Here is a 14,140-nt window from a genome sequence, read left to right as displayed (position 1 = left end):
TTAAAACTGACACCAATGTTAAGCAAATATTAATGCCCTTAATTTCTAATTATTATTGCTGGTAAAATTTAGAATCCAATTTCATACATCGGCAATTTTAAATAGCGGAATTGGGGCACAGGACTAATTGTTTCATACTAAATATACATCATAGCAAATCTCCAATCCGATGACATCTCAGCAAATAGTCTATTCTTTGGTCCTTTCACACGAGTTCTGACTGGACATCCGTAGCGCAGCAATCATTTAATAATGCCCTCATTGTGGCGACGCCTACGATGGAAAGGATGTGTGAATTGGTTTTATTTGTGCATTGTGCATGTCTGGAGCCTAGTGGAGTAGAACTATTCTTCAATCACAACGGTGTAACTAGGAGAGTTTATCCAAAAATTTCTTTAGCTTGCATAGGTTTGTAAATATTGTACCTTATTCATGCATTTACTGAGTCCTACTCCTATGATTCATATGGTAATCGATGTTTATTAAAGGAATCTGGAAGATTTTTTCAATTTTCATTTCTCTGATGATTCTGATCTTACAAATGTTTGTGAGGGTGCAAAATAAGGGAGGAGTTAAATAAGAATTTTACAGATTTGTTATAGTCTGAAGAGTTTTATATTATAGCAACATTGACTGTGAACTGCAATAAGTGTACTCCTACATAACTGATACTCATAGCAATTACTTACTTTTAATTTTATTACGTCCTTTTATTTTTATTAAAATAACTTTCAAAAGGCAGATTTACAATGATTTATTAAATAATGGATTATTCACGCGTATTTATCGGGATAGTCCGACTAGTTTCGAACCCAACCGCAGTCTTTAATCATGAGCTGAATCGTTTATATTTTTTGTGTGTACTCTTTTAAATTAGTTTATACATATCTCTAAGATCTTTTGGATTCAAGCCACGAAATGACTCATTTCAATCTTATGACTAATCTAATCCATAAAACACGAACTTATTAAGTTTGTCTCACCCTCCTTATTGTTCAAACACTAATTGGTTTATCAAGAGATTACTAGAATCTCGTAAAAACAACATTTCCCACAGATATCGGATCGGATTGTCACAGAATAATGAATTTTAATTTGATTGACGGCACATTATCTGCTTTATGAATATAAAACCTAGGGCGGCTCAAGGTGTACCACAGTATTTATTTCTGACTAGCTGTTACGGGTAACTTTTTCCGCGTTTTGATGAAGATATTTTTGAATTGTATGAATAGTGATATTGATCAATTATTTTATTATTGCTCTGCTGCATATAGCGTAATAGTAATAGTATATACCTATCCTATATCCTCCAACATCTAGTTTTTAATAAATAAGTCATTTTATAAAGTTACTAGCTGTTGCCCGCGACTTCGTCCCCGTGGGTAGAAGATATAAGTTATGCTTTATACCTGCCCTGTTTTTTTTCACATTTTCCATTGTATCTTCGCTCCTAAAAGTCGCAGCGTGATGGTTTATAGCCTAAAGCCTTCCTCGATGAATGGTTTATTCAACAGAAAAAGAATTTTTCAATTTGGACCAGTAGTTTCTGAGATTAGCGCGTTCAAACAAACAAACAAACTCTTCAGCTTTATATATTAGTATAGATATAGATTCATCAATTTAATTCTGATAAAACTTGCCTAGTCAAATCTATCCTCCTTCACATCTTATATTTTTAGATAGGAGCAATTGTTATCGGCGCCAATCAAAAGTAAAGACATTATCTATAGAGTTAAATACTAGTTCATAACGTTATTCGGTTTCTATAAATACATATTTCGATTGTGCAGAGAACTCTTTTAATAGATCCCATTATTTTTCTGCCAAGCATAATTTTTGTATTGAACATGGTCTACTTGGAACATATTTAGTAGTGGGATATCTAAACTGAAAAACATTTCAAATGGGACGCAACTTTCCAGCTTTATATTTTCCTGAATTCAAATAAAACGGTGTAATTTTGAGGAGTATTTTATAATTACTTCTTGCGAAAAGAATCGCTCTAGTTTAGATAATTTATTATGTAAGACTATTAAATACATAAAAACGCCTTCTCAGACAAACAATAGAATTGTCACGACGAAACAATCCGTGCTATCGAATACTCCGTACAATATGGCAGAAAAAACTTTAAGCGGAGTTTTCCTCAAGACTCATTATCACGATCATTTCTTATAAAATATAAGTAATTTGAGATTTAATTGTTAACTTGGCCTTGATGACTTTATGGTCGACTTTCAATATTCTTTATGGATTGTGATATTCTGAATCGATTTGTGCCTGCTTCGTTGAATTATTCCTAAATAACCATCATTATTTTTAAGTCAAAAATGTAGTGTAGCCTAAATCAATTAGGGCATTATAAATACAAAAGTTTGAATGTTGACAATCGAAATATTTTAATTTCGTTTATTAGGTACTTGATAAAGGTTTCATCGAATAAATCGCTCTTTTAGGTGTTAAAAACTTTGCGGAATCGGAATAACACATCATATGTTTTTCTTTAATTTTCGGTTTCATTATCGTATGTATAATTTGTCAGGACGTTTCTAACCCGAGTATTTCGCTTACAAGCTATATATTCTCCTACTAGAAGCGAAATACTTAATAAATTCCAGTACCCAAGAGAAAGACGCCCCTGAGTAGGTGGTCCCTACTGCAGTATTTTCCATCTCACGCAAAGATACGACAATTCCTTTCCACAAATAATATTGGATCTGTCAGAAGCGTTCGATTCCCAATCATAGAGCCGGTTCAATTTGCTTGAGACGCCGTTATCACTCGCTCTTTTATCATCACACCCTTGAACTCATTACTAACGAGTTTTTGCAATTGACATAAAGCGGTCTGTTCAAGGCCTTCTGATGATTTGTTTACGACAATAAATGGTCTGACGTAAATATGTTTTGTTTTTCTTTCGACTATTTTATTTTGCGTATCTTATTATCAAATTCTCGTGTCACTGTGTTTGTTACTAAACTTCTTGAGACGGCTTTATTTTATGAATTTTTAATGTATGTTTAGTAGGTCTGAGAGTCTACTATAAGTCGACTCCAGCTAGCTTTAAAAATGTCATGTAAAAATGATGACGTCTATCCTATTTTCAGAATAAATAATTTCTTTCTACTCATACCTCTAATAATATAGGTAATAACTTTTATTTTAATTTGATTTTTTATAAATTTTAATTTAGGCATGTATCGTAAACAGGTCTTGCTAAATTTAAAAAACGACTGAACCGGTTATGTAAATTTGTATTTAAAAAGTCGAAATCAGAAGGAAATAACAGCTCATTTCAATGAAAAAGTCCCCTTTCCAAATCCGTTCTTATTTACCTATCTATACTATTTCGTAGTACCGAGAAGTAGATAATGAATGGCAAGCTTACTTCCGACACTTGTGACGGAGTTTTCAATGTCAAACGGGTCTCGAGACCGAATCTAGTTGACATACCTTATTAACGATGAATATTCATAAAACTCGCGATTACTGTGTGGAAGAGAGATGGCGCGCTACAATGCATGTAGTGGTGTCTCACTTTAACAACGTGTGATAGATATGTGAGAACTCTTGGTATTGGCTTAAATTTGACGAAACCGTTACAAAGTATTTAGAAATATAAAAACAATTACAAACTGTTACAACAAGGATTTTTTTATTCTTTCCCAGAGTATTCATGTTTTTATAATGTATCGTAATGGAAATATCTTGGGAATGTGATGCTGAACATTTTAGATTGATCTGATCTAAAAATTGTAAGCAATTTTTTCAATTTCGTAATTATTTCCAAAAAATATCGAATTCGAAGTGATGGACCTACCATCGTAGCATGTTCCGATTTTTAATAAGTCAGCATTGCTTCATTTCTCAAGATAATAATTTCTTAATCGTATCAAAAATCTAGCAAACAATATCACAAGTGTATTAACATTTGAAATCTGCATAACTACAAGTGGCTCAGGGTCAGGAGAGCCTTGTGATCAGCTGACTGGTGTGATTGTGTAATCGTGTTATATTAACGGAATTTGATCGCCTTTCTTGTGTTAGAGTAAGCAAGGACGGTCGATTTTGGAGAGATACGATAGTTTAATTTAAAAAATTATAATTTTATTTTACAGTTTTGACTGGCGGGCTTACTCTTCATATTGGTTTGATTCTGTTTCAAGGGTTGAGAAACAGCCCTTGAAACAGAATCAAACAGAAAGGCTAAAAATGGAACCATTATACTGATGCTTCGCCACCGGCCACCCAAGGCTCGAGATCCGTAATAGCTAGGCTGTTCAAATTTTCACATTTTGACTTGACTTTAGCCTATTAGTACCGAGTATGGAACGCTTAAAGTCGCAAGTCGCAAGTTCGGACCTCAACTTTGAAACAATACATTAAAGATCCCCACTATAATTGAAGTTGGATGCAGGTAGCAATGAACCGGTCGCGCTAAAGAACGTATGGAAAGCCTTATGTCCAGCAGTGGACAGCTATAGGCTGCTGGCTGAGATGATGATGATGATGATAATTGAATTTGGATACTGATTTGGTTGAATAAGTAATGGTCACGAATGTCAGATATCAACGTATAACAGTTAGAATCAATGACAGCTGGCTTTCGGAGTCACGACCATGTGACCATGTTACATTTATACCAATAATTAAGTAATACATATTTAGGTCACTGTTATACTAACATCTTATGTCGTAACATTATGTTTAATTTGTAACTCTCCACACTTGTCCAAATAGAGGTGGTTTTAATAATTTCAAGTATGGCTATGTCTATGGGTATAATCAATTTAATTTGACTAGTTTCTATTCTTTAAGTCTCCTATTGTTGAATGGATTTAGGTGTGTATGGTAAATGATAATTATTTGAGCTTCAAATAACTGTTGGTGTAGCTAGAGTATTGCTAAAATTGTAAAGTTATTTTTTTATGTCCAACTTCCAAATGGAAATTTAAAAACAATTGTTGACTAATCAATGGATCTCTCTGTTACTGGAAACGTAAAGTGACATTTTAAAACATGGTAAATCAATTAAAAGGGAACTTAATTTATTTCTTACTTTGAGCAATGACTTTGAGAACATAATTGTTTTGGAGTTGAATGCCCTATATGGACGTGTAGTACATATGTATGTACATAAACGAAGCTACATAATTGTAAGTCTAATTTAAAAGTAGTATTAACAAGACATACCTCTGCAGAGCTGGTAGATGCCGGCGGCGATGATGATGAAGAGTGCCAGGAGCTTGGCGTAAGTGAACCAGTCCTGCACCCTGGTGGCCGCGCGGACAGACCAGCAGTTCACGAAGGTCAGCAGCACTGGAGACAAGAGTCTAGTATAGTATGATAATCATTAATGGCAAAATAAAAGCCGTAAGCATATATGAAGTGACGTTCAGCGCCTCAAGTTTACACAGTTTAAGATGATGACTTATGGTAAGAGTACGGTAGGGTAAATGTCAATTCGCGAAATGATTAATTCCCATTTCGAAAAGTGAAGTATTGACAATTGTTAGCATGGCAAATGCTAGAATGCCTGGATAACAGGTCTGAATGATTGCAACGAAATGTAATTTCCATACGTCTGCTCGTTTTCTTTAAAAGCTAACTGTAATAATTGTCATTTATCTAGAAGGATTGTATGTGGTTTTAGGTGATCATCAGTTCTGTCACCTTGAACTTGGCATGACACGTTGTCACGATTCTGATTTCTTACCAATTCCAGATGAGTGAAGAAGTCAAAAAGGCATTCAGAATTGAAAAACAAACGTTCTCCTTTCAACATAAGGCTACTAGGTAGGTACTAAAAAGGACATAAACCCCAGAATTTCTATCGAATAAATTGTAAATATAAACGAGGGCAGAAATATAAATTTGTATATGACTACATCAGACTGTATTCCGGAAGCTATTAAAGTCCGACGCAACTTATTAAATAACTCGCATATTTCCTCGTTTCGCCAAGAAATGTCTTCGCCTTGGGTCCGTATAACTTGGTCTCAATTTGGTCAACCTATCTCAGTTAGGTCATTTTTTTTGTCAGTTTTATTATTATGTGTAGGTACTTTTGAAATATATTTATTTACTTAACATGATTTAAAATTATGTATACAGTTTTGAACGACCTATTTATTAAAATAATATTTATTATTTAAACGTTATATTATACGTAAGTTTTTTATACTTTATCAACATTTTTTTTGTTAATTCAACTTTATAAAAGTTCACTCATTGATGTATGGTTAATCATAATTCATGCTGTTTACAAAATAATATGAGTCTTCATACCAGTTGGAATCTTCAAACAAAAGCACCAAATGTAAAGGTGTCTTAACTGACACCTGTCACATTTAAATACCGCTTCCAATCGATCCAAAGAAAAAAGTATTCCGGAAAATTTAATGAAAAATAGAATTCCCAAAACGTTCTTGAATTACAAAAAGAGGAGCAGAGTTAGCAATTCGAACCACGTTGAGCAAAGTTGATTACTACCGACCGAAGTAGGACAAGTACCTACCAACAGTGGTGGCTTGCCAAAATACGAAATGGAAAAAACACGATAAAAAAACTGGGTATTCATAGACCGCTGTTTATTTTGCGGTATGTTAATGGGATGTTGGATAAATAACAACTTTTTTTGAATTAAAACGATCCAAAAAGTAATTATATGAAATTCTAATTTTGATTCTGAGCTTTGAGAAATGCCTTCGAGCGTAGAGTCCAGCTTTCTATTAAAAGAAAATTAATTAATATTCTGAGAAGCGACCTTTGTTACCTTACTTTGATCAAAACAACTCTAATAAATCCGCAAAATTGGATGCAGCAAACAGAATTATTTAAGAACAACATATGCCAAACTGTCGCCCTTAGGTGTCATATTGTCTTTTTCATTTTTAAACAGAATGAAGAGACAGAAAGCTAGCATAGCGTGCCTTTCCCGCTACGGTTATCTATACTAATATATAAAGCTGAAGAGTTTGTTTTTTTGTTTGAACGCGCTAATCTCAGGAACTACTGGTTCAAATTGAACAATTCTTTTTGTGTTGAATAGACCATTCATCGAGGAAGGCTTTAGGCTATAAACCATCACGCTGCGACTAATAGGAGCGAATATACAATGGAAAATGTGAAAAAAACAGGGCAGGTATAAATCATAACTTATATCTTCTACCCACGGGGACGAAGTCGCGGGCAACAGCTAGTATAATATAACCGTGTTAAATACTACTTTGAACACTTAATGGCATTATTTTATTTATTGTTATCTACTGAGAGTAGTTTTAACTTACATATACAACAGGCCGCCAGCAGCCGAGTGGCATCCTCAGGCGGGTCGCATTCCGGAAACAACGGCTTCAGTACATACACACTGAATGTGAGTGCGACTATCGCCTGAAAACAAAACATACTGTAACAAAAAGTATTAGAAGAATGATGTAAAATTGAGATACGTACCTATCTAAAGAAAAGTACAATGAAAAGATGGAAAAAAAAAATCAGATGTTTTTGTAAAATTGTGTAATTCACATTGTTTTACCAAAATGGAGCAGTAATGATTGGAGTTTCATCTGTGACTTTACATTATCAACCATAATTTGTAATTGTACTTTACTACGTGATCAGTTTGTTGAATAAATAAAGTATTGGTTACCGATAAAAAGAATTGGCCTGGCCCCATGTTGTGCGCCAATAACAATTTACTAACAAAATTGAATATCAGTTTACCCTTTCTAAAGCAACGCTATAAACTTTATGAAGTAATAAAGTTCAATCAGTTGTCACTGTAACGTGATCCCTATGCAAATAAACATGAGACTATCAAATAAGTCCCGCGTCGGGCGCCAATAAGGTAGAACAATGTAGAAACGCATCTCCGGCCAATATTGTGTTGTATCCGTGTAACGTAGGTGAGGATATCCATTTCCCTTACATTTAAAGTTATTTGTATCTAAAAGAATGCGAGACAGATTTTTTTTAGTACTAAAGCTTAGCGAAATGAATTCATTTGGTCTGACAGGACTGTCGTGGGCAGACAATAAATTTAGTTAGAGATGTTTGTTCTTATAGATTTTTACTTGAATTAGACTGAAATCGAGTTTCTTACAGTTCAGTTGACCCTCACCTCTTGGTTTTGATGTGTAGCACCTCTGTTTTTGACTAATAGAAAAATAGTCCTCAAACTACTTAAAAAAAATTAAAAGGGCTTTATAACTAACTGTTTTTATTTATGCAACGTCATGCCTCGAAAGTTAGTTCAATAAATGGATAAACTGAAATTCCTAATCAAATAACGAATCTCAATAAATCTTTTAAAGATTTTTATTAAAGTAGTTAAATATGTCCGATCCATAAAAATCACCTATCCCCCTACTCTGTATTTAACCCCTGAAAATTGTAATTAAAATTCCATTCTCGTCTTTCCTACGCAATAATAATGCCCAACGAACGTCATCACCCACCAGCAGCCGATGACACACTGAGCTTTGCGAATTGCGTCATACGAATATTCAAATTTCGAATCGATACAAGGGTTGTTCTATTCTTAAATGCTATAAAATAAGTTTATGGCGGTATGTATTGTATGTGAAGGTCGGTGAAATGAGGATTTTATATGTAGGTTACCTTTAGTTCATTTTCGGTATTTTAGAACATATTTACCGTAATAATATAGATTTGGTATAAGGCACAAAGTATGTACGTAAGTACGACCACTTAGTATACTTACTGCTTAGCTAGTCAAAATAAATATCGAACTTATTTTCCTAACGGTATTTATCAAGTTCCCTGAAAAACCCGTCTGTCAACTGTTGGCTAAGAAATACGCTTCCAGGCATAATTTTAAGAAAAACTTTAATATCAAATCTATCTCAATAAAAAACATTATTTTTCAGCATATCCTACAAAGGACTCAAACTTACAACATTTTACCAAACAAATAGTTATTCATAACAAACTCACCTGTGAACAAGGCCTGACAATCATGCACTCGATCCAGAGCCTGATGAAGGCGGCGAAAGGACCAAACGTCTCCATGATGTAGGCGTAGTCGGCGCCGCTCAGACGGATCATGGTCCCCAGTTCTGCATAACAGTATGCGCCTATCTGCAGACAATATTATGTATGTAAGTAAGAATCATTAGCAGCGTCAAATGGGGATAATAGGTGTATTTGTAAAGTGAATAAAAACACAAAGGTTTGTACGATTCGTGAAAGCAAGTAGGGAGAAAATTGATCGAGGATTTTCAACTGTTCAAAAAATTACGAAAATGTTTATATGCCTGTAAAAATTTTCGCAATATTATAAATTTTTCTATACCCAGTATTGGTAGTTTGTTCTTAATAGAGAAACTTGCATCCTGAGATTCGTAGTTGGGCAATAACAGCTTACACTGGCACTTTATATAAGGAAACGAGAAATATGATGAGTTTAGCATTCAATGAAAGATTTCAAAAGGATCAAAAAACTATATCTTAAAAAATCGGGACAATATGGTGGTCCTTTGGATGAAAAAAGCGAATTGCACAATATTGTGCAAAATTTAAATTATGTTAATATATTCATTTTGAATATATTATTTTATTCCGCTTTATTCTGTTTCATTTGATTTGAAATCTGGTCTTTCTGGTTTAACATCCTCTTTTGGACCACTTACCTATTAAAATATAAACAGCAGTATAAAATCAATGTCAAATGAAAGACATTTACCCCTGAGTATTGAAAAGTTAATTTTGGTGTCAATTCAAGTAATTTTGACTGTGATATCATATTTATCGTGATCGCCCGACTAGCGACTAGGCTGTCGTGTCAGCTCATGACTAAGGACTCCGGCTGGGTCCGAAACTAGTCGGGCAATCCCGAGAAATACACGTGAGCAAGTCGGTTTTCGCGTTTACGCTACGTCTAGGTAACTTTATACAGTGACTTTGACTAATACAGCTTTTATTTGTGTGTCACTGCCACAACCTAAAGCTTTATAATTTAAATATGAGTTGAACCATCTATCTATAATATTTGGTTAAATTAATAAAACTTATTTGGTAATGATAAAAGTGTAATTTTAAAGATAAAATGGTACGCAAGATAGAACATATTAAATTAATTGTTTTTAGTTTGAAGAACACATGTAAAAAGCAATACTTAAATAGGTAATTAATTACATTTATAATTTATTGTTAATTGACTGCATATCATTCTTTGACATATATTATGTCAAAGTTTTGTAAAAGTGAGAAGGTGCATTACACAGCAACCTCTCTCTTCCACAAAATAAAGCTATTTTACTTTAGGGAGAGTGTTGCTAGGACCCCTAGTCTTTAGGCACAAATTGATAACTCGATACAAATAATAAATGTCTGCAAGTAATGTGATAAGCTTATTGACAGTAAATCATATGATCGTAATTATTATACAACAAGTGATTTTGTCGCCATGTTATTTAAATGGGGCAGGAGTAACAAACATTTCTATGATACAAAAGTTTGCTTATTAAGTAATGAAAGATCAAGAATATTTTATGTATGTATAAATATATTTTACTGTGTCTATTGATTGTCATATTCAACGAAGTTCAGTAGATAGGATTATTTCCGCATGTCTTTCTGATTTTTTTTCTTTTAAGCTGTATTGTATACCGTATATAAAATTAATAAATAAACACAAAACCTAAAGGTTTATCCTTCAACACGATTCCTCATAAATCGTCTATTTAAATTTTACCTGTTTTAATGTATATGATATACGTCTAACACGTTTTATAAAATATGAATAAACAAAACAACATACTATTTATATCTAATAGAAGAAGAAGGTCTACCACCACGTCTTAAAGTAGATAATATCGTTATATTTATGGAAGCGTGACAGCGCTATACACGGCGTAGAGAGCTATCTCTCTTCAACACCTTCAAAGCCTTCAATAAAATTACTTTAAGACATTTTAGAACCCAAGAAATCCTCTACGAACACTGTCTTAAGATATTTTAAGCAAATAAATTGATCACTTGAAATAACTAACAAAATGTTGACGATCCCTGCCACAAGCTCGCTATCGGGAGAACTGCGGCCATGTGACGATGATAAGAGTCTGTTTATTACGTACTGATTTGAACTATACACTCTCTGTGGACCACAAAAATGATGATGTGGTGATAATGGGACTTTCATTATATTGTATTAATTAAAAAACGAATTGCAATACGTTATCTATATTACTTTCTTGTATAGTTATAATTTTCGGTACGTCTTTTGTCTCATAAAGAAAGCACGAATTTTGAATAGCAAGCTGAGCGCGTTGTCCGGTTTCCAGATCTCTTGTCTTGAAGAAATCTTTTCGCTCAAATGTATTGAACTGAAGAGTCGAAGTGAGTTGACAGAAACGAATATCAATTTTGTACAATTTAGGTATTCTATTAGCGTAAGCGCATTGCCGATTTTGAGGGTCATCTTAAAATAATAAATTCAACTTCTTACACTTTTATCCTTGCCTAGGTTAAAATCAGCAATCACTTGTAGTTATCTACAAGTGATTGCTGATTTTAAAAAAACTCCCTAAAAGTGTGCAAAGTGTAAATGTGCACAAAGACTGAGAACGAGCTTTCGTGGATCACACAAATACTTGTCATACACGAGAATTGAACCCGCGACACGCCGCGCGCTGCGGGTTTGGCCTTGTGAACCTATCCACTCTTCTATCCGTGCAGTCATTGAACTCCAGAACCAATAGTTCCTTATTACATTTTAATCTTACAGTCATAATTATAGTATTAATGACTCTGTTTGATGTCAGTAAACTTTAAGCATTGATTTAATTTTTCGGCTAATTGGTCTTCTTATCTTCAACCAAGGACTGCATTGCTAATGAGGTATTCAATTGTTTTCCGGTAAAGATGACATTTAACTGACATTAGATGGAATCTGTGGGTGGTATTAGATATCTATTATTATAGCAAATCCTCTATGACAAGTGCATCTGTTTTAAATTAAAACTTTTAATTACAAGCTATGACACTAATAAAATAGATTTTGTGGTTATCACTTCATCACGCTCAAACGCCTTGGTCAATTTGGCATAAAGATTACTGATAACCCAGATTAGTACTTGAGTTTTTTGCTATAATAACATCCTCTCGGGCGAATCCACGTGATAAAGCAAGTTAGATTGGGTGAGAATTAAAGACTCCTTCTTTTAGCCACTACCGCACAAAGCCAGTTAATGTGTCGCGGAGGTTTCACAAACATGCAAGTCTCACACATAAGCATCTACGAGTACATAATAATTAGATTGCGATTAAAATTTAGTTATTTGTCTTCACAAAGCAATATAAATGACAGTTGTATTTATAACGGATCCAAGGTTTCAGACACAAGCTATAATCAAGTTTTTAAATTATAATGCATTTTTACAGCCAAGGAAATGTCTGTTATAAATATCAAAACAATTAGAAACCGGTTGTAAAAATAGATTAATTCATAAAAGTTAATAATTCATAATTATTAGTTTTCTTTGCTTTTCAATGACTAAAGGGTATAAATTATAATTATAAAACTGGTCAAGTGCGAGACGAACTCGCGGTTCTGAGGGTTCATCACCAATAGTCCAGGGGGACAAATAAACTTTGATTGCATGGTAAAGGTCTCGGGTCGAGTCTGGATGCTAGCACAGGAACGTAGAAACCGGCACGAGAAATAGGAAGCCTATGCCTAGCAGCATGAGGACAAAGGCTGGAGGATGATGATGATGGTGATCGTACCAAAATTTGCTTAACCACGGTCTTTAATTTACGTTTTTTTTCACATTTCTGGTTAACCTTTCGAACAGCGGTTCCCCAGCAATAAAGTTCTATATTTATGATATAGAAACCCTATGGGGGTTAATGATGAATATCCATCATCTCAGTCTGAAAGTTTAACAATCCTAACCAAGCATATAAACTATATATTAAAATTCATCAACGTTGTGAATTTTGCACAATGTTATCGTAATTTTGCAATATTTGACGTCATAAGCTAACTGTAAACCTGTATCATTAGGTACTCTTTTTCCAAAAAAATCAATGAACAGAAAATACACTGTTTACTTTTTCATTAGCCTAATGGCAAAAAATAGAGCTATGTCAATATTGTTTTCTATCTATACGACTAGAAATAGCCTTTCTAAACGACTACAGGGTGATCATATAAAATAAATTTTAAAATACATTTCCAGATCATTTTACAAAGTGGCTGCTTTTGAATAAATCCCTTGAGAATAGACGCTATATCTCTTGTTGAAGTAACCAATCTCCTAGAGCGTCTTGTTAAAAAGGTTTTAATATAAGTAGCTGATAACAAGTCCCTTGAGTCTTGAAATGCTCAAGAAAATTAATATTTGTGATAAATTTTCATTTGAACGTGTATTTAGAAATGATGTTCCATTTTTACCCGACTTTTAAAATGAGGTTCTGAGGCTCTCAATTCGGTCGGTGTAGTTTTTATTAGAAGTAAGTTTTTTGTCAATTTGACGATTAAGAGTTATGCATTTCCAGTCGATTTAATTTGTGATCCTAGTGAGGATAATATTATAATGATGGTATCTGGACATATCAAAATGTGCACCAAAGTAGTATTTATAATGTATCTTTGGAAAGCATCAAGAAATTTCAAAGCAATAATGTACATTCTGAGCTCTGACATGAAATCATTACTTAATGCTGCAAATAGGATAGACGTCATCAGTTTTACATGTAATTTTTTAATGTGTCTCATTCTAGTTTTTCTCAGAACCTTGTAAAAACTGCATTTTTTTAAAGTTATTTAAAGTAAGTTCGTTTATTGAGACCGCTCATAAACTCTATTATTATCAATGAGGATGTCGTACAGTTGAATAAATAACATGTCAGTTGCAATACTAGTCAATCTTTCAATTAGAATTTGCGAGTCAATCATCCACAAGCCAAGATTGACCATTTCCCTCTTTATACTTCTATAAATTGAACTAAATTTGGACTTGAATAGAAACTAGGATATCTAGACAGATACCTATAGATGACAAAATAATATAAGTATGGATTTATCACTTGAACTAAATCGTTAAAAGATAAACCGTTCGATGTTCTAAGAAGGTGGTTTTTGGATAATTACTTAATTGCATATTTCTAA

The 14,140-nt window shown here is 33.5% G+C and overlaps 1 protein-coding gene across 1 annotated transcript in view; it reads right to left on the bottom strand.

Moving 5' to 3' along the window:
• Nucleotides 1–14,140, bottom strand: part of LOC113494679 (large neutral amino acids transporter small subunit 1) — a 35,672-nt gene that overhangs the window by 7,420 nt on the left and 14,112 nt on the right. The window contains exons 3-5 of the mRNA XM_026873086.1: nt 8,962–9,105; nt 7,293–7,395; nt 5,197–5,322 (exon numbers count right to left, since the gene is read on the bottom strand). Coding sequence (XP_026728887.1) covers nt 5,197–5,322; nt 7,293–7,395; nt 8,962–9,105 — 373 coding nt within the window. The remainder of the gene's footprint in view (nt 1–5,196; nt 5,323–7,292; nt 7,396–8,961; nt 9,106–14,140) is intronic.

The sequence above is a fragment of the Trichoplusia ni genome, chromosome 6 (assembly GCF_003590095.1).
Source record: "Trichoplusia ni isolate ovarian cell line Hi5 chromosome 6, tn1, whole genome shotgun sequence".
Taxonomy (NCBI): domain Eukaryota; kingdom Metazoa; phylum Arthropoda; class Insecta; order Lepidoptera; family Noctuidae; genus Trichoplusia; species Trichoplusia ni.
Note: the sequence above shows the minus strand (reverse complement) of the source record. Positions and strands in the feature narration are given on the sequence as shown.